General features: G+C 47.4%; 1 protein-coding gene across 2 annotated transcripts; it reads right to left on the bottom strand.

The window, feature by feature from the left end:
• Positions 1-618: 618 nt before the first annotated feature.
• LOC149318145 (zinc finger protein ZIC 4-like) lies at positions 619-15999 on the bottom strand. Of its 2 annotated transcripts, none has more exons than XM_089507732.1 (3): positions 15919-15999; positions 6271-7531; positions 619-1365 (listed from the first exon to the last, which is right to left on the bottom strand). In XM_089507732.1, exons 2-3 carry the CDS (start codon positions 7505-7507, stop codon positions 884-886), a joined length of 1719 nt encoding a protein of 572 aa, XP_089363858.1. In that variant the 5' UTR covers positions 7508-7531; positions 15919-15999; the 3' UTR covers positions 619-883. The 2 variants fall into 2 exon arrangements, with proteins under 2 accessions (XP_089363858.1, XP_089363859.1); XM_089507733.1 differs by having other exon boundaries at positions 6271-6906; positions 15919-15977.
• Between the last annotated feature and the right edge of the window lie 5325 nt (positions 16000-21324).

Below are 21324 nucleotides of genomic sequence, written 5' to 3'. Positions count from 1 at the left end.
AAGAAAAAGGAAACTAATTCAAATCAAAACATTGGGCTAACAACAACAACAAAAGTCAAAGGGGCAAAAAGATATATATAGATATATATAGATATATCACACCACCACAAGAGTGACATCAGCACGACGATCGCAACTATAGAGCTAGAAATCCGTATTAAAACACTTTGGTTCATTGAGGTACAAAATCATGGTTTCAGTTCAGGTGGAGACCGTTTGCAAACGCCTAGGAAGAAGGTGATCCAATCTTTAAAAAAAAATAAAATGAAAATAAAAATCTGGGAATGGAGTGGGTGAAAAAGCATAACCTTAGAAGGAGGGGAAGGCTTCTCGAAGGAGGTGGTCATCCCTTGACTGTCCTGTGTGCTTGGCACCATAATAAATAGAAAAGGGCAGCTGAGGGAAGGGGGGGGGGAGTCCAACAACAACAAAAACAGTGTCGCTTCTCTCCGGTGGCCTGTGCAGCATTTCTGATAGCGGGGAAAGGAGAGAAGGAGGAGAAGAAGGAGAAGGAGGAGAGGAGGAGGAAGAAGAAGAAGAAGAAGAAGAAGAAGAAGAAGAAGAAGAAGAAGAAGAAGAAGAAGAGGAGGAGGAGGAGGAGGAGGAGGAGGAGGAGGAGGAGGAGGAAAGGAAAACAAGAGGGGGAGGAGGACAAGGGGAAGAGGAGGAGGAGGAGGAGGAGTACATGATCCTCTTCTCTAGCAACCGGGCCTTCCTCCGACTCCTTGCTGACCGAGAGGTGTGGAGTGGGAGGAGAATGAGGTGGGAGAAGGTTCCAAATTGCGGTCCAAGGAAACGAGGAGGAGGAGGAGGACAACGCAGTGCATCCCCGGCGTCGGGCGGGCGAGCGAGTGGGCAGTCCATGAGTCCTACCGTGTTGACTTTAATAACTGGGCCGAGGATCACAGTTTGTGTAGGAGGCCTCTCCTGGGTGAGGTGACGGAGAGTTACTAGGGGGCGTCGGGATGCCGCCGGCCCCTGAGCTCTGACACACGTACCATTCGCTCAGGTTGGCCGCTGCCTGGGTAGAGGAGGAGGAGGAGGAGGAGGCGGCCGTGGGAGGCGGCAGTGGCGGCGGCGGGGGCAGTGGCGGCGGCTGGGGGGGCTCCCGTCCGCAGTCGGAGGAGGGCGACAGGAGCGACGGGGTGGTGGAGGACTCGTAGCCCGAGCTGGGCGGCGGGGACTTGCAGTGGACCTTCATGTGCTTGCGGAGGGAGCTCGGGTGGGTGTAGGACTTGTCACAGCCTCGCACTTTGCAGTTGTAGGGCTTGTCGCTGGTGTGCACGTGGGAATGCTTCTTCCGGTCGCTGCTGTTGGCGAAGCGGCGCTCACAGCCTTCAAACTCGCACTTGAAGGGCTTCTCCCCTGCAAGGAAAGAGACAAAGCCAGGGAGACTTGGCATGACCCATTAGGCGAGGAAAGGCATCTCTTTCTCTCTCTGTGTTGGGGGAAGTGTGTAGGTAGACTAGGCTAGAGACTGGGGTGAGGTGGGCACACCCCAAGTCATGCTGTGATGGCGGTCTTTCAAACCTTCACACACACCCCAACCCTTTCCCCAAAGAGACCCTCCAGGTCCCTTTCCTCTCTACCACCAGCAGTCACACCAGCAGAAGCAATTGCAAGGGCTCTCAACCGGGACTGGGGTCCTGTCTATGGATAAGGCCAAGGAAGGGGCATCTGGAAGCTGGGACCATCCTTAGCAATGCCTCCTCCAAAAGAAAGGAGGCAGACATGGTGCTCCTTTGGTAGTGAGGCTTGCCACGAAGGCCCTGGGTGGGCCAACCTTGCTTGGGTCAACGGGTTATTCTCCCCGACCTCTTTGCACCTCTTCAATCCAACAGTCACTCTCCTTTGCTTCCCCGCTTCTACCTCCTTCCTCCCCTATAGACAGTTTGTCTCTTTCCAATAACAAAATGCCCTTTCCTCAATTCCCACAACCATTCCCCCCTCCAAGACAGTGAGATGGCTTCATTTTGGATCCCTCAAACCAACCAACAAAGCAACCAAGTGATTCTGACATCCCGATGACACGTTTCTGTCTTGTCTGACGCCTTCCCACGTCACCGATGACACGGGTTCCCAATTGCCCTCAGAGGTCTGACACGGGTGCTCCATTCAAAGGTTCAAGCCTGACTTTCCTAGCGCTTTGTAGTTTGGAGGGAATATTGACCAAGAGACAAATGCACACTTTCCTCAACCCTCTGGAAGAGTTTATCTACGCCTAGGCTGAAAAGTCAGTGTTGATGTGCAATGTGAGATACCTGCACCTGGGAGCCTACCTTTCCTACATCTCCAGATCCTCTCTTAAAGGGAAGCTGAAGCAGTGTGTGTTTCCAGAATGTGCCAAATAACACATGATACAATATCCCCTTCACTAGCAATACACAATGATTAAAATAACTAACTGGATCTCAGTGGCCATATACTTGCCAGATGTCTTATTTCTTCCCTCTAAGAGTAAGTAGGCCAAGCTTTTATTTTGCTAGGAAGGAAGATCTGAGGCGAGTCAAAAGCAGGCAGGCATTTAGCTGGGGAGGGGTGGGGGGAACGCTAAGCAGCCCAGTATTGAGGTCACTGGCAAAACTCCCATTGCTTGGAACAGATCTGTGTTGCAACCTTATTAAATTCCAGATGCGGGAAGTGGCCGGGTTGAGAAAGGTGAAAGAAAGCTTGATTTCCCGGAACCCAGAACCGGCTGGAAAGAGTTTGTAGGAGAACTGCTGAACGGATGGTTTTTCTAAAGCAAGCCTCGTTGAAGCCACGTGCTTTGAAGTCTCTATGGGCCTCGGCTGTATTATTTTCAAGAAGGAAAAAGAAATCAGCCAGACAGTGAAGCTAGCACAGAAAAAGACGCAGAGATTTAAACTGGGATGGGAAAATGAAAGCCAAGGTCCTCTGGGTGTTTCTTGGAGGCATGTATTTAGCCCAAACGTAGCAGGGTAAGTGCTTCTGTGTTTATTCATTTAGCATTTTCTTAACCATGACTTTCTTAATAAACATTTCAAGTTCAACACAAAGCTTATTCTAAAATCGGCATAATTCCCACCTGCTACATTTTTGCCTTCTAAATTCAATAGACATGCAAAAAATTTAGAAATGAATATTGAATTTAGAAGGCAAAAATCTACTGTTTAAAAGAGAGGAAGTGGAAAGCTAAACAGCTACTCCTTTTGTTTTATCTTAAAGCTAGAGGGTATGTTGTCAATATAATATTTCAGTGGGGGAATCCTTCGCGCTGGAGGGCGATGGAAGAAGGGGTTAAAGGAATGACACCAAGGCAATATCTGCAAGAGCACCGTGGTTGCAAATACCAACAGCGGTGGCAGGCCCTGGGAGAAATGTTTCCTAGTCTACACCAGGCCTGAGAAACGATGTTTTCAAAGTACCTGCGTGGAAGGATGTTGAGTTTATTCCTTTTGAATCGAAGGAGAAGGGGGTGGCTGGGGGGGGGGGGGGAAGAGCCACGAAAAAAAATAAAAATCATCGATATATTTTGATGGCTCTTTAAGCGTTTTAATTATAGTTGCTTGTAAAGAAACAGTTTGACCTTCCGGTGCTCAGCTGAAATAACAAATCAAGAGGATTGGTGTAGCACAAGCAAGCAGTAAGTTAGGAGGCCCTGGGGAAAGGAGGCCTCATAAACCCAGCCATCGAGCCGAGAGTTGCATTCAGCAAACCTGGCCTTCTGAAGCTTCTACTTCAGTGGAATCAAGCAAAAAGAAAAAGACTAGAAAAGGAGGGAAAGGAGTGTGTGTGTGTGTGTGTGTGTGTGTGTGTGTGTGTGTGTGTGATTTCCCTAACCTTCTCTGTCCCCTGGAGTAAGCGGCTCCTCGTTGGAGGTTGAGAAAGTTATTTTCTTTCAACCTTCGCTTGAAAGGGAAAGGGTTTCCTATATATGTAAAATGTGCACTGTTCGAAAGAAGAAGAAAACAAATTGGGAATACCTTCCTTTGACAAGTTTCATTGTAGGAAAAATTGGGGAAGGGGGGTGAGTGGAGGCAAGAATTGTGGGTGTCTAGCAGGAATGTAAGCAAGCACACTCTCTCACACACATTCTTTCTCACACACACACCCGAATCTGCGGTGCCATTTTCTACACTTGTAGCTCTCTCTCCCAGGCCTCACTCGTATAGAGCTTGGAGATTTTAGCATAATCCTCCCAACTCTGAGTCTGGATTAAAGTATTTGCAAAATTCTCGGGGGGGGGGGGGGAAGAAAGGGAGGAGGGAGATTTAACGTGCCAGCCTGGGCGCTATAAATTCCAAGTTAAAACAGACCTTTCCTTTACTGAGGCCTAAGGCCTTCCTTGGTCACTGAAGTCCACTCCTAGTTATCACGAAGGATAAGGAAAATCTTTCCCTCTCCTTTAGGTGAGCCAGGCAATGGTAAAAATGACTCCTGCCTCTTTCCATTCCTTCCTGCCTAGGATTGGGAACGCAACGTCATTAATATTGGAAAAGGCAATTACATTCTCATTTGAATCTAGAACGGTCTTCATGAATAATTTGTAGCCAGTTCCTTTCCTGTTTTAGAAAACACTTGGGTTAGGGGGCTTTCGTACAGGGGGGAAAGTGGATAGCCAACCTTAAGTTGCAACAAGGCCTGCAGGATTCCCCATCAGTCCCTCTTCCTCTCTGTTCTTCCCCTCCCCTTCCAAACCCAGAGCAATAAATAAATAAAACTGGGGAAATTTAGGTGGCAGAATATACAAAATAAGGCCTTTTCTATAAAAGAACGGAGGCTCAACTAGCTAAGCCAAACGTAGGCCAAATTGATCCAGAATGCGACCTTTTCCTGCTTCATAGACTTCAAAGGAGAAGGCAGGTAAAGTGGCATACAAGTTTGTTTATTTAGGAAAAACACCGCCATCGAGGGAGGAATTTTTCCCCTGCCTAACATGAAAGTGCCTTGGGTGCCATTTCTGTCATTAATTATGTTTCTGAATAAAATAAGGAGAGAAAAAAAGATCCTATCCAATTTCGGCATTATTCTAGACACATCGAAGTGTGTGGGGGAGGAAGGAGGGAATAAAACGATATTCCTGATAAGGCCGAGATATTTAAGGACTTGAGGGAGGGGGGGAAATCGCTCAGTTGTAAGAAGATCTTACAATAGGATTATGTCGTTTCCTTCGGGGTGCGTAAGGCCGGTCAGGGAGGCTATGCGTGTGCGTGAGTGGAGAAACTGTACAGTGGAACGGATTTAATTTTCCAAAAGGGCTTATTTCTTATCTTCTGGCGAGAGAGAGAGGGGGGGGGGGAGAAGGAGGAAGGGATGGGAGAAGGCAATAAAAACGACAAACACGGCTGCTAAACTAATTCACAACGTACAACTTCACGGGAGGTTGAGATTCTTGAAGTGGGAAAACTTTTCCCCCTCGGTTTTATTCATTTGGGGGGCGACTGAGGTCCACCAGACCTGAGGCTCTGCCATGCTCTGTCCTAAGGATCCACTTGCCTTTTTCAGCGTTAAGGAGAAATAACGAGGGTTTCCTGACGTTAAGTCACTTCACAATTCTGGCTGTTGACCTTTCGAAATGGAGAGGCCAGGAAAGCAAAATCGATCCCCAGCCCCCCAGCCCACCCCCTCCAACGCATATACACCCACCCCAGGCCCCACTCCTACCACGACCACCTTCTCTCCTTTCCCAGGCTCCAAAATACACCCTCTCAGCCTTCCCAAACACACTACACCGAAAGAAAGAAAGAAAGAAAGAAAGAAAGAAAGAAAGAAATCTCTTCCCTTGGAAGGATCCCCTTCCATAGATCTGGGCATGGCAAAGTTCCTCACCCCAAAGAGCTACACCACCACCACCACCTCAACAACAACAACAAGGGCCCTGGCAGGCAGCTGTGCCTTTCTCACCAGAAAAGCGGCCGAAGTAGCAACCTTCAAAAGTATCTGGACAAGTCCCGGCTCCCATCGTTCTCCAAAATTGGATGCTTTTTACCTGCTTGAAAGGGAGTTTCAGTTTTCTCCTCCTCCCACATCCCAAATGAAGTGGTGGGAAACACCTTTGTGTGTGTGTGTGTGTGTGTGTGTGTGTTTGTTTGTTTGTTTGTTAGGTGAACACACACACACACACAGTCACTTCTGCTCCTTTCTAATCGAAACAAACTTCTTTGTCAGGGTTATATGGACTCCTGTTATTAATGCTGCGATGGTTAGACTGAAAAAGGGACCCTCTGGTAATAGGGGGAAATAAATACCCATGTAGAAGGGAGGAGCGTTACATAGTATTGAAAGGAAGAAAGACCTTTCCATACTGACCTGTGTGCGTCCTTTTGTGGATCTTGAGGTTTTCGGAGCGGGCAAAGACTTTCCCGCATCCCGGGAAAGGGCAGGGGAAGGGCTTCTCGCCCGTGTGGACTCGGATGTGGTTGACCAGTTTGTACTTGGCCTTGAAAGGCTTTCCCTCCCGGAGACACTCTTCCCAGAAGCAGATGTGGTTGCTCTGCTCGGGCCCTCCGACGTGCTCCACCGTGACGTGGGTCACCAGCTCGTGCATGGTGCTGAAAGTTTTCGAGCACAGTTTCTGGGGGGGCTGGTCCAGTTCGATCCACTTGCAGATGAGCTCCTGCTTGATGGGCTGCCTCATGTAGCGGAAGAAAGCCCCCGGGCCGTGGTGGGGCGACAGGTTCAGGTTCATGCCACTGTAGCTGTGGAAGGAGGACGCCGCGAAGGGGTCTGCCCTGGAGATTGGCACTGGAGGGAAGGGCTCAGCCCTGGCATACATGTCTCCAGGTAGCCCCAGCCTTATTTGTCCGTTCAGGCGGCCACCTGGAGCTTCATGGGGAGGTTGCTCCTGGTGGAGTCCCGGGAAAAGAGAGGGAGTCCCCGCTTCTGAGTGGTGGTGGTGGAGGTGGTGGAGGTGATGGTGGGGAGCATGGTGTCCAGGGTAGCTACCTGTTGTTGAGACAAACATTCCGTGATGAGAACTTGGAGCAGCGGAGTGTTGCAAAGAGAGCCCTGGCATGACCGGCCCTGTCAGGTCTCCGCGCAGGAAGAAATCCCTACCTGCCGAAAGAGCTTGGCTTGGGTGAGGGACTGCATAAGGGACTGTGCTTGACTGCGCCGGGCCCAAGGCTCCTGTTGGACTGGGGACCACCTCGGCTTGGCCTGTCACAGCATGGTGGGGATGAGGCTGAGGGGCAGGGCTGAGCTTAAGGGCCGCTGAGTGAGGAGGAGGAAGTGGATGAGGAGGATGAGGAGGGCGGTGGTGATGATGATGGAGATGGTGGAGATGATGATGATGATGACGGTGGTGGTGGTGTCCCATGTGTTCTGACCGGAATGGACTCAGTCCAAGGCGGGATTCTGCGGTGCACTCCCCGGGGTGCGTGGGAACCATGGAGTGGGGAAGCCCGGCGAAGCCTGTCATGCTTTGAGGGGAGTGCTGATGGTGGTGGTGGTGATGAGGTGGAGCCCTTGCCAAGCCTACTAATTTCAGCGTCGTGTTCCTTTTGGGAAGTGATGCAGAGTCCATTATTGGCCTCCCCCAAAGCATCCAAGCTCACTTGGCTCTACAGTGCTAAAAAAAAAAAAAAAGTCACCTGACAGTGGGGAGAGGGGAAGAGAGTGAATGAGACAGAAAGAGAGATAGAGAGAGAGAGAGAAAGTGTGGTCGGAAAACTTTTCTGAAAGTTCATCCCCGGGAAGGGGGGGGTATTTCCCCCTTCCTCTTTCTTGGTCTGGACTATTTGGCTTTGTTTTGTTTTTGCTGTTGCTGCTTCTCGACAGCCCCCTTCTTTCCCCCACATTTCTCCCCCCTCCTTTTCCCCTTTTCTTTATTTTTGGGGGGTTTCCCCCTCCTTCTTTCCTTTCCTTTTTTTTTAATGCCTACGTGGAAACCCATCCGCTTTGAGAAGCAGCAGCAGGACGCTGGGAGGCTACTGAATAGAGAGCTTCAGCGCTTCGGCTCCAACCCAGAGAGCCAAACAATCAGGACGGGCGCTGATTGGCCGAAGCGAACTGGCCGACGTCAGCGATGACAGGTCCCCGCTGAAGTCTGAAAAGATTTAGGAAGGGGGAAAGGGGCGGGGAGGGAGAGGAGCCGGAGAGTGCTCTGCGCCTGCGCGTCTGGGGGGCATGGGGGGGGGGGGAGACAAGAGCATCATTTCCAAAAGCACTCCTGCCCTTTCCCCTTCCTCCTCTTCTAGGGCTCTTCCTCCCCCCGCCCCCTCCACCATCCCACCATAGCCAGCTCCAGCCAAAGCGCCGAGCTTGTCTGAACTTTGCATTTCTAATTTTCTTGCATTTTTTTTAAAATCTGCATTTAATTTACAGATTAAGAGCGGCTGGAAAGTCTCCCTGGTCCAAGCCATGGGGTCCTCCGTGCCATTTAAGCACTAATGAGAGCTTGTTACCAAATGAGGAGCAAGGCCACGAGGAAGCGGCGCCGGCGGCAGGTCCCCGAAGGGCAGGGAAGGAGGGCAGGGGGTGGGATTGGGGTTGGCGGGTTGGCAGGGTTAGTGCCCCCTCCCTCCAAGGCCACCCTGGATCCCCATTAGCCCGGTTGTAAGATTTCAGCATCCCCTCTTCCCCTCCTCAAACAGATAGGATGTTCCTGCATGCCAACTCTGCTGTCTCCCCTCAGTCAAACCTGCAGTTGCTCCTCCTGAATCACAGTGCAAGAAACACCTCTAGAAATTGGTAAACAAACCATGTGATTCGGGTCACTTCCTTTGAGGAAGTTTTCTCTCCCACACAGAGATTCTTCTGCTTCTATGCGACTCCCCATCTTTCCCTCTCAACTTTCTTCGGAAAGACGGTGAGACAAAGATGTCTCCTTCTCCTTGAGCTATTCATTAGCTATTTGTCTGCATATGTAGATTCAAGCCAGGAGTAAACTTTGGTTTAAACTGCAAGCTACTTGTGTTGTCTCTGAATCAGTCTCAGTTCTTAAGAGGTCTTCTCAGACCAAGAAGCATCCTTTGCGACCTTGCTGATTTAAAGGCTTGGCTTTGATATTTCTGATATTTCTAAATATTTTTGTTTCCTCAACAAAGGAAAGTTAAATCCCCCCCCCCCACGCACCATCAGTGGCTTAGAAGAACCATGCGCTCGGAGGGTGCCCTGGTTTCCTGACCCAGGCATGGTTTGGTTTTTGATTCCGACTCCTGTCCTTCCACTTCTCCAGCCAGTCTTGACTACACCAGAATTCCTCGCCGCTTCCCCGCCTCTCTCTTCTCTCTCTCAAAATCTTCTAAGGTGCAGACGCCTTCAAGAGAGCTAAAATCGGGATCTGTGGAAGGCTTGCTTGGGCAAGGAGCTGGAGGGCAGGGGAGCTGGCAACTTCCTGCCCTTCCTACAAGGGCAACTACAAGATGGAGAAGACGGCGGGGGTGGGGAGGAGAAGGGAACACATCACACTTTCTCAAAATTTCCATGTTGGTTGTTGTTCTGTGTGTGTGTGTGTCACGGCCAGGCCAAACCCTCGCAGGGATCCACGAGGAAAAAGGCATGGACCAGAGAGGGGGGGATTGAGAGAGAGAGAGAGAGAGAGAGAGAGAGAGAGAGAGAGAGAGACACACAGAGAGAGAGAGAGAGAGAGAGAAGTGAGGCAGATGGCCTTGCAAGAGATCCTTGAGATCTCATCAGTCTCCCTTCTCCGACCTACAAGAGCAGGTCCAGGTTGTGAATAATTTCAGAACTTGGGCTTCTTAGAGCGTCCCTGAACCTCGTTCCTAAATTCCTGCGGGTCACCGCAGGAGGAAGTACTAGGTGTGTTTAGCATGCCTGCCTTTTGCCCACAATAGAAGCCTAGGAGAAAGAAGCCTAGGAGGGATGGTAGGATGGTGGTGGTGATGGTGGGATGATGCAGAAGAGAGAATGATGACTCCCAGACCTCCGGATCCTTCCACAAGGAGATGTTTCGGAGGGTCTCCTTCCTCCTTCATCACGGATCCCCCATGCCCTCGCCTCTTCCACCAGCACCTCCAGCCTGCTTTTCCTTCACCTCTCAGCCCAAGCCTTCCTCTATCAGTTTGACTGCTGGTTATTTATAGCACACACAAATCTCCAGGGGCCCCGTTCCCCACAGAAATGGGTACAATGAAGAAAAGACAGGCCAAGTCGTCCTGGGAAGCAGAATTGTGCAAGGAGGCATTTAGACTTCTGACACTTGTTGGCGGCCCAGAAAACCAGGCCTTTAAAATAAAATGAAATAAAAAAGATAAAGTGCGTGGGTGGAGAATTAAGCTCTTCACACACCGCATTCCCCACGATCCAAGGATGAAAGCGGGGAATGGACCTGAGACTTGCAAACAGGCCATAACCCCTGCTAAATATTTCAGACTATTTCAGGAAGCTTACTGCAAAAGGGTAAGTTTGTTTACCTCTCTCTCTCTCAATCTCTCTCTCTCTGGAGTAATGGAGAAATGAGAAACATCGTATCCCAGCCTTCCCCCTTCACTCCCAAAACAATCACCCACATAGAAGGAATAATAACTTCCAAGTCGGATTTCTGTTTTGTTTTGTTTTGTTTGTTTGTTTGGCTACCTGTAGATAAGATTGCTCCAAAAAACCACACATTTGAACTAAGGAAACTGGCTGCAAGTTGATCAAATCTGTGATGTAAATATATGGCAGCTTTTATTCTTTTTCTTAAGCCTTTCTAGTGAAGTCTACCCCCGCTTTTATTGGATTCAGCATATATCTTTCTCATCCCTCACACTGCGCCTCATATAGTTTGATGTCATCAAAATCTGACCTTTATCTTCAGGACCTAAACTCAAGACCAGAAGTTACTCCAGAATAAAATCCAGAAGAAGGGCTATTTTCCATTCAGTTCAGGAGCTGCACTTTCTGAGTATATTTTCCCAAGAGCATTCACTTTTGGTAAGGAACACTTGTTTCCACCACAAAAAAAATCTCAGCTGAAAAAGCAAATGAAAATCGAATCTACATGCAGTCATGAAACCATTTCTCTCCCGCTATCTGTCCTCTTAACTAACTTATCTTAACTAACCTGCCCTGAGTATTAATGAGGTCAGTGGTATTAAAGATCCACTCCTATCCTTCACCAAGTAAGCCCTGTCGAATTCAGCAGGGCTTACCTCCGAGGAAACATACATAGGATGGCGCTTTATGTTATCTGAAATACAAGAAGTTTTGGTTTCAGCTAGGATGTTCCTCCAGCTATTTGCAGTCCTCTACATACCAGTTCAGGAGAAAGCCCTACTGATCTCAATAAGCACCTCTTATGTCATTGTGCAGCTCCAAAGTTCCACCAAAGAAGTAAATATCAATTCCACGCGAAAGAAAGGCATTTTAAACAGAAGAGAGTGGGTAAGAAGGGATCTCTCGGGGAACACAACTTAAGATCGCAAAATTTAGATCCTGCCATCCAATGAGTATGCTACCCCAAATACTCTTCCAAGTCAATAGTACTGTAATCTTAAAAGAAAAGAAAAGCAACATGCAACATTGGACTATACCCCGAAGCAGTTATCAGGCGTTGAACTGGAAGCATTTCATTTTTAAAAAAATCCCCGGAGAAAAAGCAAAGCAAACCTCACCTAATTTCCTAGGCTGTTCTAAAGCTGATACCCCATTTTTTGTTTAGACAGGACCTTAATAGTTGCTGACTCAAGCAATTAAAACACACACATTGAGGTTAAAGAGCCAAACAGAGGAAAGCCTGGCATTCCAGAATATTTTTAAAGTATTAAATGTGTCGGAACGGACTCCTAGCTAAGGACTAGGAATTCGGCCTTTAAAATTACAGGACACAAAAGCATTTCATGGTACTTTTTGACCCCGAAATGCGTTGCAAGCCTGTTTTGGCCATTTCCATCCAGGTTCTAAAGCGGGGATAAAATAAAAAGCAGGTGAATTGCTATTACTCAGTACACAAACCCAACACACAGAGCACACACAAATGAACATTTTTATGACCGGAAGATCTAAAAAGTTGCACATGCTGCAATTAGCTAACTAACCTTACACAACATGTTTATGTACACAGCTTAAACTCCCAGCAGTTCAAGACAACCATCACTTGCCTTGAGCCAAAAAATCAAAAGGAAGGAAGGAAGGAAGGAAAGAAAGAAGGAAGAAAAGGGAAAAATCATTTTGCATTTATCTTTTCCCCCATCTCTAAATCACTTTAAGGACAAGAAAAGAAAGAGAAACGTTCCAGGAAGCAGGACTCTGGTAGGCTGTTACTTACAAATGTCCTGAGAGTGTGTGACTTCCAAATAAAGCTGTTTTCCTCATCCCTCCTTACAACCACTTCATCTCTACACACTTGACATCCTTCAATCCTGACAGTCCTCAGTCAAGGGAGAAACATCTGCAACAGTTTATCCGTTTCTTTTTTTAAAATAATAAAAAAAAATTAGATATATGTGTGTTAACCATCGGCTGGCTTAGGCCATTCTAAAATATTGGCATGGCTTCTTGTCAAACGCTAATGGCTTTATCCGCTCTTACTTAAAACCCCAAGGTTCCTCACAGGGGTTTCCCCTCCACACACACATCTCCCCCCCTCTCCTTGCATGAATCCAATGGAAAAGAAATGGCCCATGGTGTCTCTCTCATTATATTAGGTGAAGTTAGTGCTCTCACTCCTTGCATTTGTTGTGTACCTTGGGAGACATATCTGCCCGTGTGTGTGTGTGTGTCTATGTGTGTGTGTGTAAGAGAGGCGAAGAGAGAAGGCGACAGAAAGGGGGGGGGAGTAGTGGTTGTGGTTAGATGGTGTGCTGTACACATGACCAGAAGGAGGAGAAAATAGAAAGAGGAGGCCCTGAACAAAGTTGTTCAGGAGAATGGCTCCGGAAAGCTGTTGGTACCTGTCTAATTGTGCACTTTTCCGTGATTAGCTCTATCTATGTGTGCGTGTGTGCTTGTGTTCAATCTGCTCTCTTAGTTTGGCCGCAAAACAGGTTCTGTGTGGCGTGAATCCAAGGGCCAGACGAGCAGAAGAGCTCAGAGTTTCACCCATAAATAAACCCGGATGGCCAGGGACACCACGCCGTATATTTTAAAACTGTCATGGCCCTCACGGAGGGATTACTCCTCTCATATAAATACCGGAGCTGAGGAACTTGATGACAAGGAGAGCTGCTCGTTCCAAGAATAACGCCCAGCGGCGTTACCCCTCAGCTATTAAGAGAGAAGCAGAAACTAGGCTATCCCAAGGGTGATGGGGCTCTTTTAGCAATAGCAAGTACATTTCTATACCGCTTATCAGGGCACTTAAGCACTCCCTAAGCGGTTTACAAAGTGTAAGCAATCTGGGTACTCATTTTAGCGACCTCGACCTCGGAAGAAGTCGAGCTTGAGCCTTGGCTGGTATTGAACTCACAATACTCTTTTTCGGGTACTTGGAAAAGCTTTGGCTTCATTCCTTTCCCAAAGCAAAAAAAGGGCAAGGGAAGGGTCACTGGAGGAGAGAAAGAGGAAGAGGAAAAGGAAGAAGAAGAGGTCCTGTTCACTCAGAATGGCCTCTGGGTACAATCTTCCTTTTCTTCCTCCCTTCCTCGGCCAATAGCCTTTTACACACACATCTCACCACCACCACCACCACCCTATTTGCTTACCAAACTCACTTAATCCACCCACTGAAATATATAGTATCCTTTAACCAGTTAAATTCAGGGAGGAATGCATGGGCTTAAGAGGCTTGTTGTGGTGTGCCTTCAAGACCTTTCTGATTGATGGAGACCCTCTCGCCGGGTTTTCTGGGGCCGAGAGAGTGTGAGAAGGTCATCCAGTGGTTTCGCATGGCCAAGAGGGGGAAATCTAACCCTGGACTCCAGAGTCCTAGTCCTACACTCAAACCACTACACCGTGCTGGGCCCCAAGAGGCTGGCCGGTCTGTATTTTATTAATAATCCGATATGTACTGGATATCTCCGATTGCAACCTTTCCCTGCCAGAAGTGATGAGGTTTCTGGAGCTCCCTGATGAAAGAGACGGTGGATACCAGGAGGAAAACGTTGAAATGATGACACTTGGCTTCTCTCTTTCCCCTAACTCGGGTTTGGTTTATATTCTAGGGAATATACGCACCGCAACTGAGTCTATTTAAGTGCAATCCTACATCCTGTTTGGATGCTTTCCGGGACCTCGGTCAGGAGATGAATAAAATGTGGTTAGGATTTACACATAAGAAGCCCCCGGACTGAGCCTGCGCTTTTGGGAGGCTGTTTACTTGGAGAAGAGGAGGGAGAGATCGGTTTCAGGGAAACACACGCCTTACTACCGAAGTTCCCTGTTAGTTTGGAAAGATCAAAAAGCCACCCCCCTCAGGCAACCTTCAGAGTTTAAATTTGCGAGTAGCCTTATTTGCACTCAAAACATGGGCTGGCATTATACGTTGGTGTTCTCAGTAATGTTTCCCTCCATAGCTTCCAGGAGGTTCCTGTTCGGGATCTCTTTTCTTAATACCACGCAAGGGGCTCCGAAATAAAACAATGACATTTCCAAAACAACGCTGAAAATGACCTTATTGGGTGACTTTTCCAAAAAGGAAGGAAGGAAGGAAGGAAGGAAGGAAGGAAGGAAGGAAACTTTCTCAAATGTTAACCGGAGAAGCTACATGTTATTTTCTTTGCCTCTGTGTCTCGGAAAGAATTGCTCAGGCTATATCTGCCAGCATAATCCGACCTTTAACTTTTACTTAAAGCTGCCCGACTCTCTGGGTGATTGAAACCCGCAGAAACTTTTCGCCCGGTTCTATGTCCTTCTCGCTGACGGGTCACTGAATCTTTGTAGGGCAGTGTGACCTTTGGGAAGAAGGTCTCCCTTGGCCCTGAAAGTCTTGTAGGGAAGGAATTTCCATGCAACAGTACCCCCTCCAACCCCTTTAAAACCGCCTTGAAGGATAATTTTAGAGGGTCCACTCCTGAAATGGGAGTCTTACTAAAGAATAGTAACGTGGGAAGTGAGGGTGAAAGGATCCACCCGACTGGAAGGTTTTGTTAGGCTGGGACTATCTATCTATCTATCTATCTATCTATCTATCTAATTATTTGGTGTCTTGCAACTGTGATTTCAGGGGAAACAACCCCATTTAAAAACCAAGTTATCTGGAGGATTAGCTGAGTTGTCGGTGGGCTGGAGGACCACAATACAAAAGGGGAAATCCCTTAACTCCTATGAGGATTCAGTTTAGATCCATATTGTCCACCCTTCGAAAAAGACATTAGTGGGGGGGAAATTTTCAGGAAATATGGAAAGATTTGCTATCAGTAGTGCTTTCTTTCACCTTCCCTTGTTATTACTGACGGGTAATTTTCGAGCTAAGTGGGCCAGATGCTGGGGAAAGGATGACAAGCCAAGTAAGAAGGTAGAAGTAGTTCCCAGTGGTGAAAGCTGGGCAGCTTCATGTCCTTTCCCTTCTCTCAGTTTAAAAACCTGAAGCACCCAAGATCAACCCAATCAGATGCTTTTTTCAAATAGAATACTTAATCTACTGCCTCCAGATTAAGGTACTCCTGTCAGATAAGATGCCAATCAATGCCCTACTTAAGTCCTCGCATGGTGGAAGCTGGAGAGCTACGACATTGTGGAAGGCAGGGACAGCGGGTAACGATGATACATATCATGTAAAAAAAACAACAACCCATCGCCAAGATCAAAGTCTTCCTCCTTTAATAGGATCCAATCCACGTCAAACCTCATTCCAATCAAATCGTCCGTAAATGAACGCAAGATGAATATGTCATATAATAATGTGACACTGCAATCACGGAGGGTCAGGGGTTGTTGTTTCAGTGAGCCAGTCCTCAAATATTAATTCTAGGACTGCTAAATGATTAGAGAGCCGGATTAAAACCATTGCTGCTGGTAGGTTGTATGGCTACATTTGGGTTTAAGCAAGCAAGTTGAACAGGAAGGTTGGGGGGAACTCATATATTGTCTTTGACCATTTTTATTTTTTTAAAAAACTCATATATTTTAACTTACTTGACTGTTCCAGAAGGTTTCTGTGAAGTCGTTTTCTTTTCCTCATTACAAGGGCAACCTTTTGCCTGATGTTCAGATTTGATTCCTGTTTGGAAAAGAGGAGTGGCAGGTTGTTGTCTTTTGTTGTTTTTTGTAAGTATGTGGTTTATATTCGAGTCATAAATAATGTGAGAATGGTGTGAAATCCTCTCTCCCTCCCCCCACCCCACCCCACCCCAAAAACCCAGAATAAAAGCCTGACATTGTTTTGGAACTCAGTCTTTGTGTCTATAAAATATGGCAGAAATAAAGGAGGGTGAAGGGAGGGAAGGGAAGGGAGGGAGAAAGAGAGGCAGAGAACCTGCTTACAATAAAACATTTCAAAAGTTTGTGCATATTTTCACAGAGCAACCCTAGGATTGATTTAGAGAAAGAGATAGGAAAGGAGATTCCCCCCCCCCCCCGTTCTGCTTTGATCTGACACACACCTCCTGGCAGAGAACTGAGAAAAGTTACCACCGACTTGGCTGCATTGTTTATGGACTTTTCCGAGCTGATATTAAGCTTGGTCCCATTTGCAAGACTCCTGGAACCAAAGATGCTCTCTCAGGTTTAAATCAAACAGCATCAGGGAGGGATGAAACGCTTTTAAGTTGCCGCTTTCCCACCTGTCTCTATTTTTCAAAGGGGGAACCAATGGGCCTGTCTGTGCCAGGCAGCACAGCTCTCACTACTGAGACTTAAGGGGCACCTTGAAAAACAACAGCAGCAGCAACAACTATATAACAAATAAAATAAAATAAAATAAAATACATATAGTAATTACCCCCACCAGCAAATGCAAACAGCAAGTAATAATATGCAATATTGACAATAGCCTTGGAACCAATAATAGCAATAGTACATGCCTTCATGACTGAAGATGGTTGCAGCAAGAGCTCTTTATGGGTATGAAAAAGACCTACCTGGATGGGAGGAGAGGGATAACATTCCATAAGAATTATACATACAGATACAGGGCATGCAGAATAGACTGGGTTGTTTTAAAAGGAAAAATGTTAAATAGAAAATATTTTGAAAGTGTTAATAATAATAATAATAATAATAATAATAATAATAATAATAATAATAATAATGAATCTATTACACCAAGGAGGAGTTTGATATAAAACCTCCCAGCTTAACAGTGTTGGCCACAGATGCTGCCACTTATTTGGGCACTAAGTTAAAAGATTTTTTTCTCAAAAAAAAAAAAGTTGGCCAGTTCTTGTGAGAGAAGAAGGAGAACTGTATCAACTCAAAAATAGAAAGAACAAAAATTGACTTTTATTGGCCAACTATTAAACATTCAGAATTATAATTAATATTGAAGTAGTGTGAATTGGGAGAAGATGCACTTTTGGCTCAAAAGAGGGTGGGAGAGAGGGCTGTTTTAAGGTGCTTCCGTCCTTGAAAGCAAAACTGCAAGGCATGCCCTCATCTCAACTGATTAACACTTATCTCCTCCTGTTTTGAGTTTAAAACACACTTTCCCAAAATGAAGGATTTTTCAAGAGGACTGAAATGGAAGTCCAGCCTAAGCACCTTCTGCTTCTTGAAATTATTTGCATGTATCCATTCCATTCTTGTATGAACTCATATATATATATATATATATATATATATATATATATCTGAGATGGGATGGACCAGTCCTTGGTGTGTGTGTGTGTGTGTGTGTGTGTGAGAGAGAGAGAGAGAGAGAGAGAGAGAGAGAGAGAGTGTCATTGGTCAGCCTCTGTTTACAGTATCAGAAATAGTTTGGCCATAAGGACATAGTTGCTTGCAGTAGGGTTCTGGCTGCAACTGGACATTCAAATAAACTTTTTGTAAAGCCACAGATGCTGACGAAACGTCAGGAACAAACTCTTCTAGGACATGGCCACATAGCCCGAAAAACCCACAAAAAACTATGGATGCCAGCCATGAAAGCCTTCGACTCCACAAACTTCTTGTAAATCTGTGACAGACCCAGCTGACTTTCCAGAACACCAGGAGAAATGGAGGGTTCTCCCAACCGATATAAACGGCCTGGCTGCTGTGCTTGGGAAAATTGCAAGGAATCCACCACCTATAAATGTTATGTCTTCTCTTTGAAAGAATGAATCATTTCTGAAAAGCTCATAAAGGAGGCACTTAAAGGAGCCTAGGTGGCCTCCAGTTTCTGGCAAACCTTGGCCAGACCTATCTTTGAAAAGGTTTGCCAACTGTTTTGTGTGTGGGGGGTGGGGGGGACTGCCAGCAGCTGTTTCCCTGGATGGAGATGAGGAAACCAGGTAGGGCAAGCTGTTTGAAACCAAAGGGGGAGCCCAGGTCCACCTCTGCACCCCCCTCCACTTCTCTCCAGGGCTGCACACTTGAGCCATTGTGCCGGATCCTGTTGGCCTGGCACATGTTCCCGGTCGCAGGTCAGAGGTCAAACTCCAGGGTGTATCTAAAGCCGGCCACTTCAAGAGCTCAAGCCTTCAACACTTATCCAAACTGATTAACTACATGATCAACAGTAGCCGAGGAAATGAAGCAGGCTTCACCTCTCCCGCCACTGGGAGGAACGGCCAGATCCCTAAGGAGGGCCGGCTGGGGAAATGTGGGGGAAAGGCGGTGGGCTGGTGGGCTGGAGGGATCCTTCTGGGGTCCTCTTCAGACTCGGGAAACCCCCTATTCCACTCCTGTTTCTCATCCAGACTTTGCATTTTCGAAAACAAAAATAATTGGGAGGGCTTCGGGTCCCCCCCCCCCCCCCCAATCAAGAAAGCCAGGGGCCTGAATTGGCAAGACCTGAAAAGGGAAGGTGATGACCGGGTACTTTCGAGGTCTCTGTTTCCTAGGGTCACCATAAATTAAAGTCAACTTGGCGGCAAAAAGCTGAAAATAATAATAATAATAATAATAATAATAATAATAATACCTTCTTATAAAAGTTGGAATCAAAGGACTCCATTGTGAAAAACAACAAGGTCTTAGACAGGAGACCTTTATCCACAGAGGGGTTTTTAACTTTTTCTTAACCAAGGCTTCATCCGCACTGGAGAAATAATCCTGTTTGACAGCACTTTAACTGCCATGGCTCAATGCTGTGGAATTCTGGGAAGCTCTGCTCTGTTACGCTTCCCAGAATTCCACAGCAGTGAGCCGTGGCAGTTAGAAGTGCTGTCCAACTGGATTCTTTCTCCAGTGCGGATGCAGCTCAAGTGTGCGGCAGAGAAAGAGAAAAAAGAGAAAGAAGGAGAGACGCCAGACCGAGATCTCAAAGGGCAAGACCTGGAACTACCAATCCCAGCCTCTCGATTTCCCGGCATTTCCAGCTAAAAGGCAAAAAACCTGTTTGGGAGGCTGGGATGCTCGGGGACCACGGCACTTCTTCAGGGCACACAAGGGGGCAGTCCCGAGCGTCGGCTGCTTAGGATCCAGCTTGTTGGTCCTTCCCCTTTGTTCCCCCTCTATTGCGTGACCATCGCGGCTTTCCCACCACCGTCCCATTTACCGCCTTCCGACCTGGAGTGGCAACTCCTCTTTTAGAGGCAGCGCCAGAAAAGTCCTGATCTCCTGGCCTTGGAGATTTGGGGAAGACACCCTTGCCGCCCTCCATTAGCTTGAGGGACCAGAGTCTCCAGTGGAGGATCGGGTTCTAAGAGATTACCCCAAAAAAGTGTCAAACCACTTTTACCCTGCGCCGGGAGGGGGGCTGCTTTGGTTCGTATCTTCACAAACCAGAGTTCTTGGAAGTGAAATATCAAAAAACACTGTAGAAATAATCCAGATCGAGACCGCTTTAACTGTCCTGGCTCGATTTTGCTCGGGAATCCTAGACGCTGTAGTTTTTTTGGGACACTTCTCCTTCTCTGTCAGTAGAGCTCTGGTGCTACAGAAAACTACAATTCCCAGGATTCCCTGGCTCTGAGCCAGGGCAGCTAAAGCGGTCTCCGACTGGATTATTTCCTCAATGTGGACCATCGTCGCCCTCCCCGCCCTAGGGCCCGGTTGGCCTGACCGTGGCGAAAGGGAACCCGCATTTCCCCACTCCCTTCCCCCCCAGTTCCCACGCCAATCACTTACCCCACTCCACCTGTTGAAGCAGAGGTCCCTTCATTGCTGCCCACTACTGACCAACACTAGAGAAAGGAAAGGAGAGGAAAGGAGAGGACAAAAGACTGGAAGGGGGCGAGAGGAGAGGCTTGCGGGGGCGAGTGGGTGGATGGGTGGAGGCTAGGTGGGCTGCGGGGAGATCAAGCCAAACCCAAACACCTCTGGGGCGATTCCAGGGAGGCAGCCATCCATCCTTCCTTCCTTCCTTTCTTGCCCTGGCGTCGTCTGAGAGCACTTGGGCAAGGTCTGGCCAAGCAGGGAGGCGACCGACGGGGGGATCTTTTTTAGTGGCTTCGGTGTCACCTCGGTGCCTGGGGCTCTCTGAACCGGAGCCACTCTGGTGTCGTGCAGAGAGCCTGCCGCAAATCCCACTTGAGAAGTTCTGCAGCCCACAAGCCCATAGCTCCCTCCGTTCCTCGCACGCACGCACACTTACAGAGACACACACAGAGAGAGACCCACACACGCACACACAAATGCCACGGGTGGACTTGACCCGTGGACATACTCCAGACCCAGTAAATGAATAAATAAACGCTCATTAGCCCATTAGACCTTTGAAGACCCAGTCACGTTTTGCTTTGGATCTTGAAGAAGGCAAGCTGCTGCCTTATGCCATTTCCAAAGAGATGTAGGGTTTTTTATTTTTATTTTATCCCTCTCTGGGTCAAAATGTCCCTGGGGCTCTCCTTCCTCGCTCTGGGGTTAAGGACACAGAAGATAAGGAGGGACAGACACTTCATCTCCCCAGCCCAAGTCCAACCCAGACTTATTTCTTTTATCGATGCTCCAGACCTGTTGCTTTAGGACCCTGGATATTATTTTCTTCCCTTTTTTTCTTGCCTTCTTTGGAAACCTTTTTTGGCCCAAGCATCATTTCTTAATAGCAAGAAGCTACGAAAAATCCCCGCACTGTCTAAACTGTTTCGAAAACCTTCCTTTCGGTATTGAATCTACGCCCGAAATCTGATCTGTAACATTCACTGCACGGCGAAAGATAGCAAAAGGAAATGGTGTGTTTGTGTGCCTGTGTTTTAAGGAACATCTAACCCGGTTTCTAAGATCTTCCCCATTCTCCATATTTCCTTCAAAAATTCAGCTTTAAAATTCGGAACATTATATAAAGGAGGGCTGAATTATTTCCTAACCCAAAAGAGAAGAGGAGAGATTTGTGTGGAAAGGCGCAATGAAGTCATATGGAGAGTGGCTAAAAATGCAAACCCCGAAGGATTCTGACTTTTGGAGAACTTCTGTTCCCTCCCTCTTGCTCTTGTTCTTTTCCTTCTCCGATATCTGGATACT

The sequence above is a fragment of the Sceloporus occidentalis genome, unplaced genomic scaffold (genome assembly GCF_023333645.1).
Source record: "Sceloporus occidentalis isolate IW3139 unplaced genomic scaffold, rSceOcc1.0.p SCAF_2, whole genome shotgun sequence".
Taxonomy (NCBI): Eukaryota; Metazoa; Chordata; class Lepidosauria; order Squamata; family Phrynosomatidae; genus Sceloporus; species Sceloporus occidentalis.
Note: the sequence above shows the minus strand (reverse complement) of the source record. Positions and strands in the feature narration are given on the sequence as shown.

Coding starts and splice junctions, on each gene's coding strand:
- LOC149318145 (XM_089507732.1), bottom strand. CDS start 7,507: ATGCTTTGGGGGAGGCCAATAATGGACTCTGCATCACTTCCCAAAAGG. Junction 1,366..6,270: donor CCACAAAAGGACGCACACAG/GTCAGTATGGAA, acceptor CTTTCCTTGCAG/GGGAGAAGCCCTTCAAGTGC.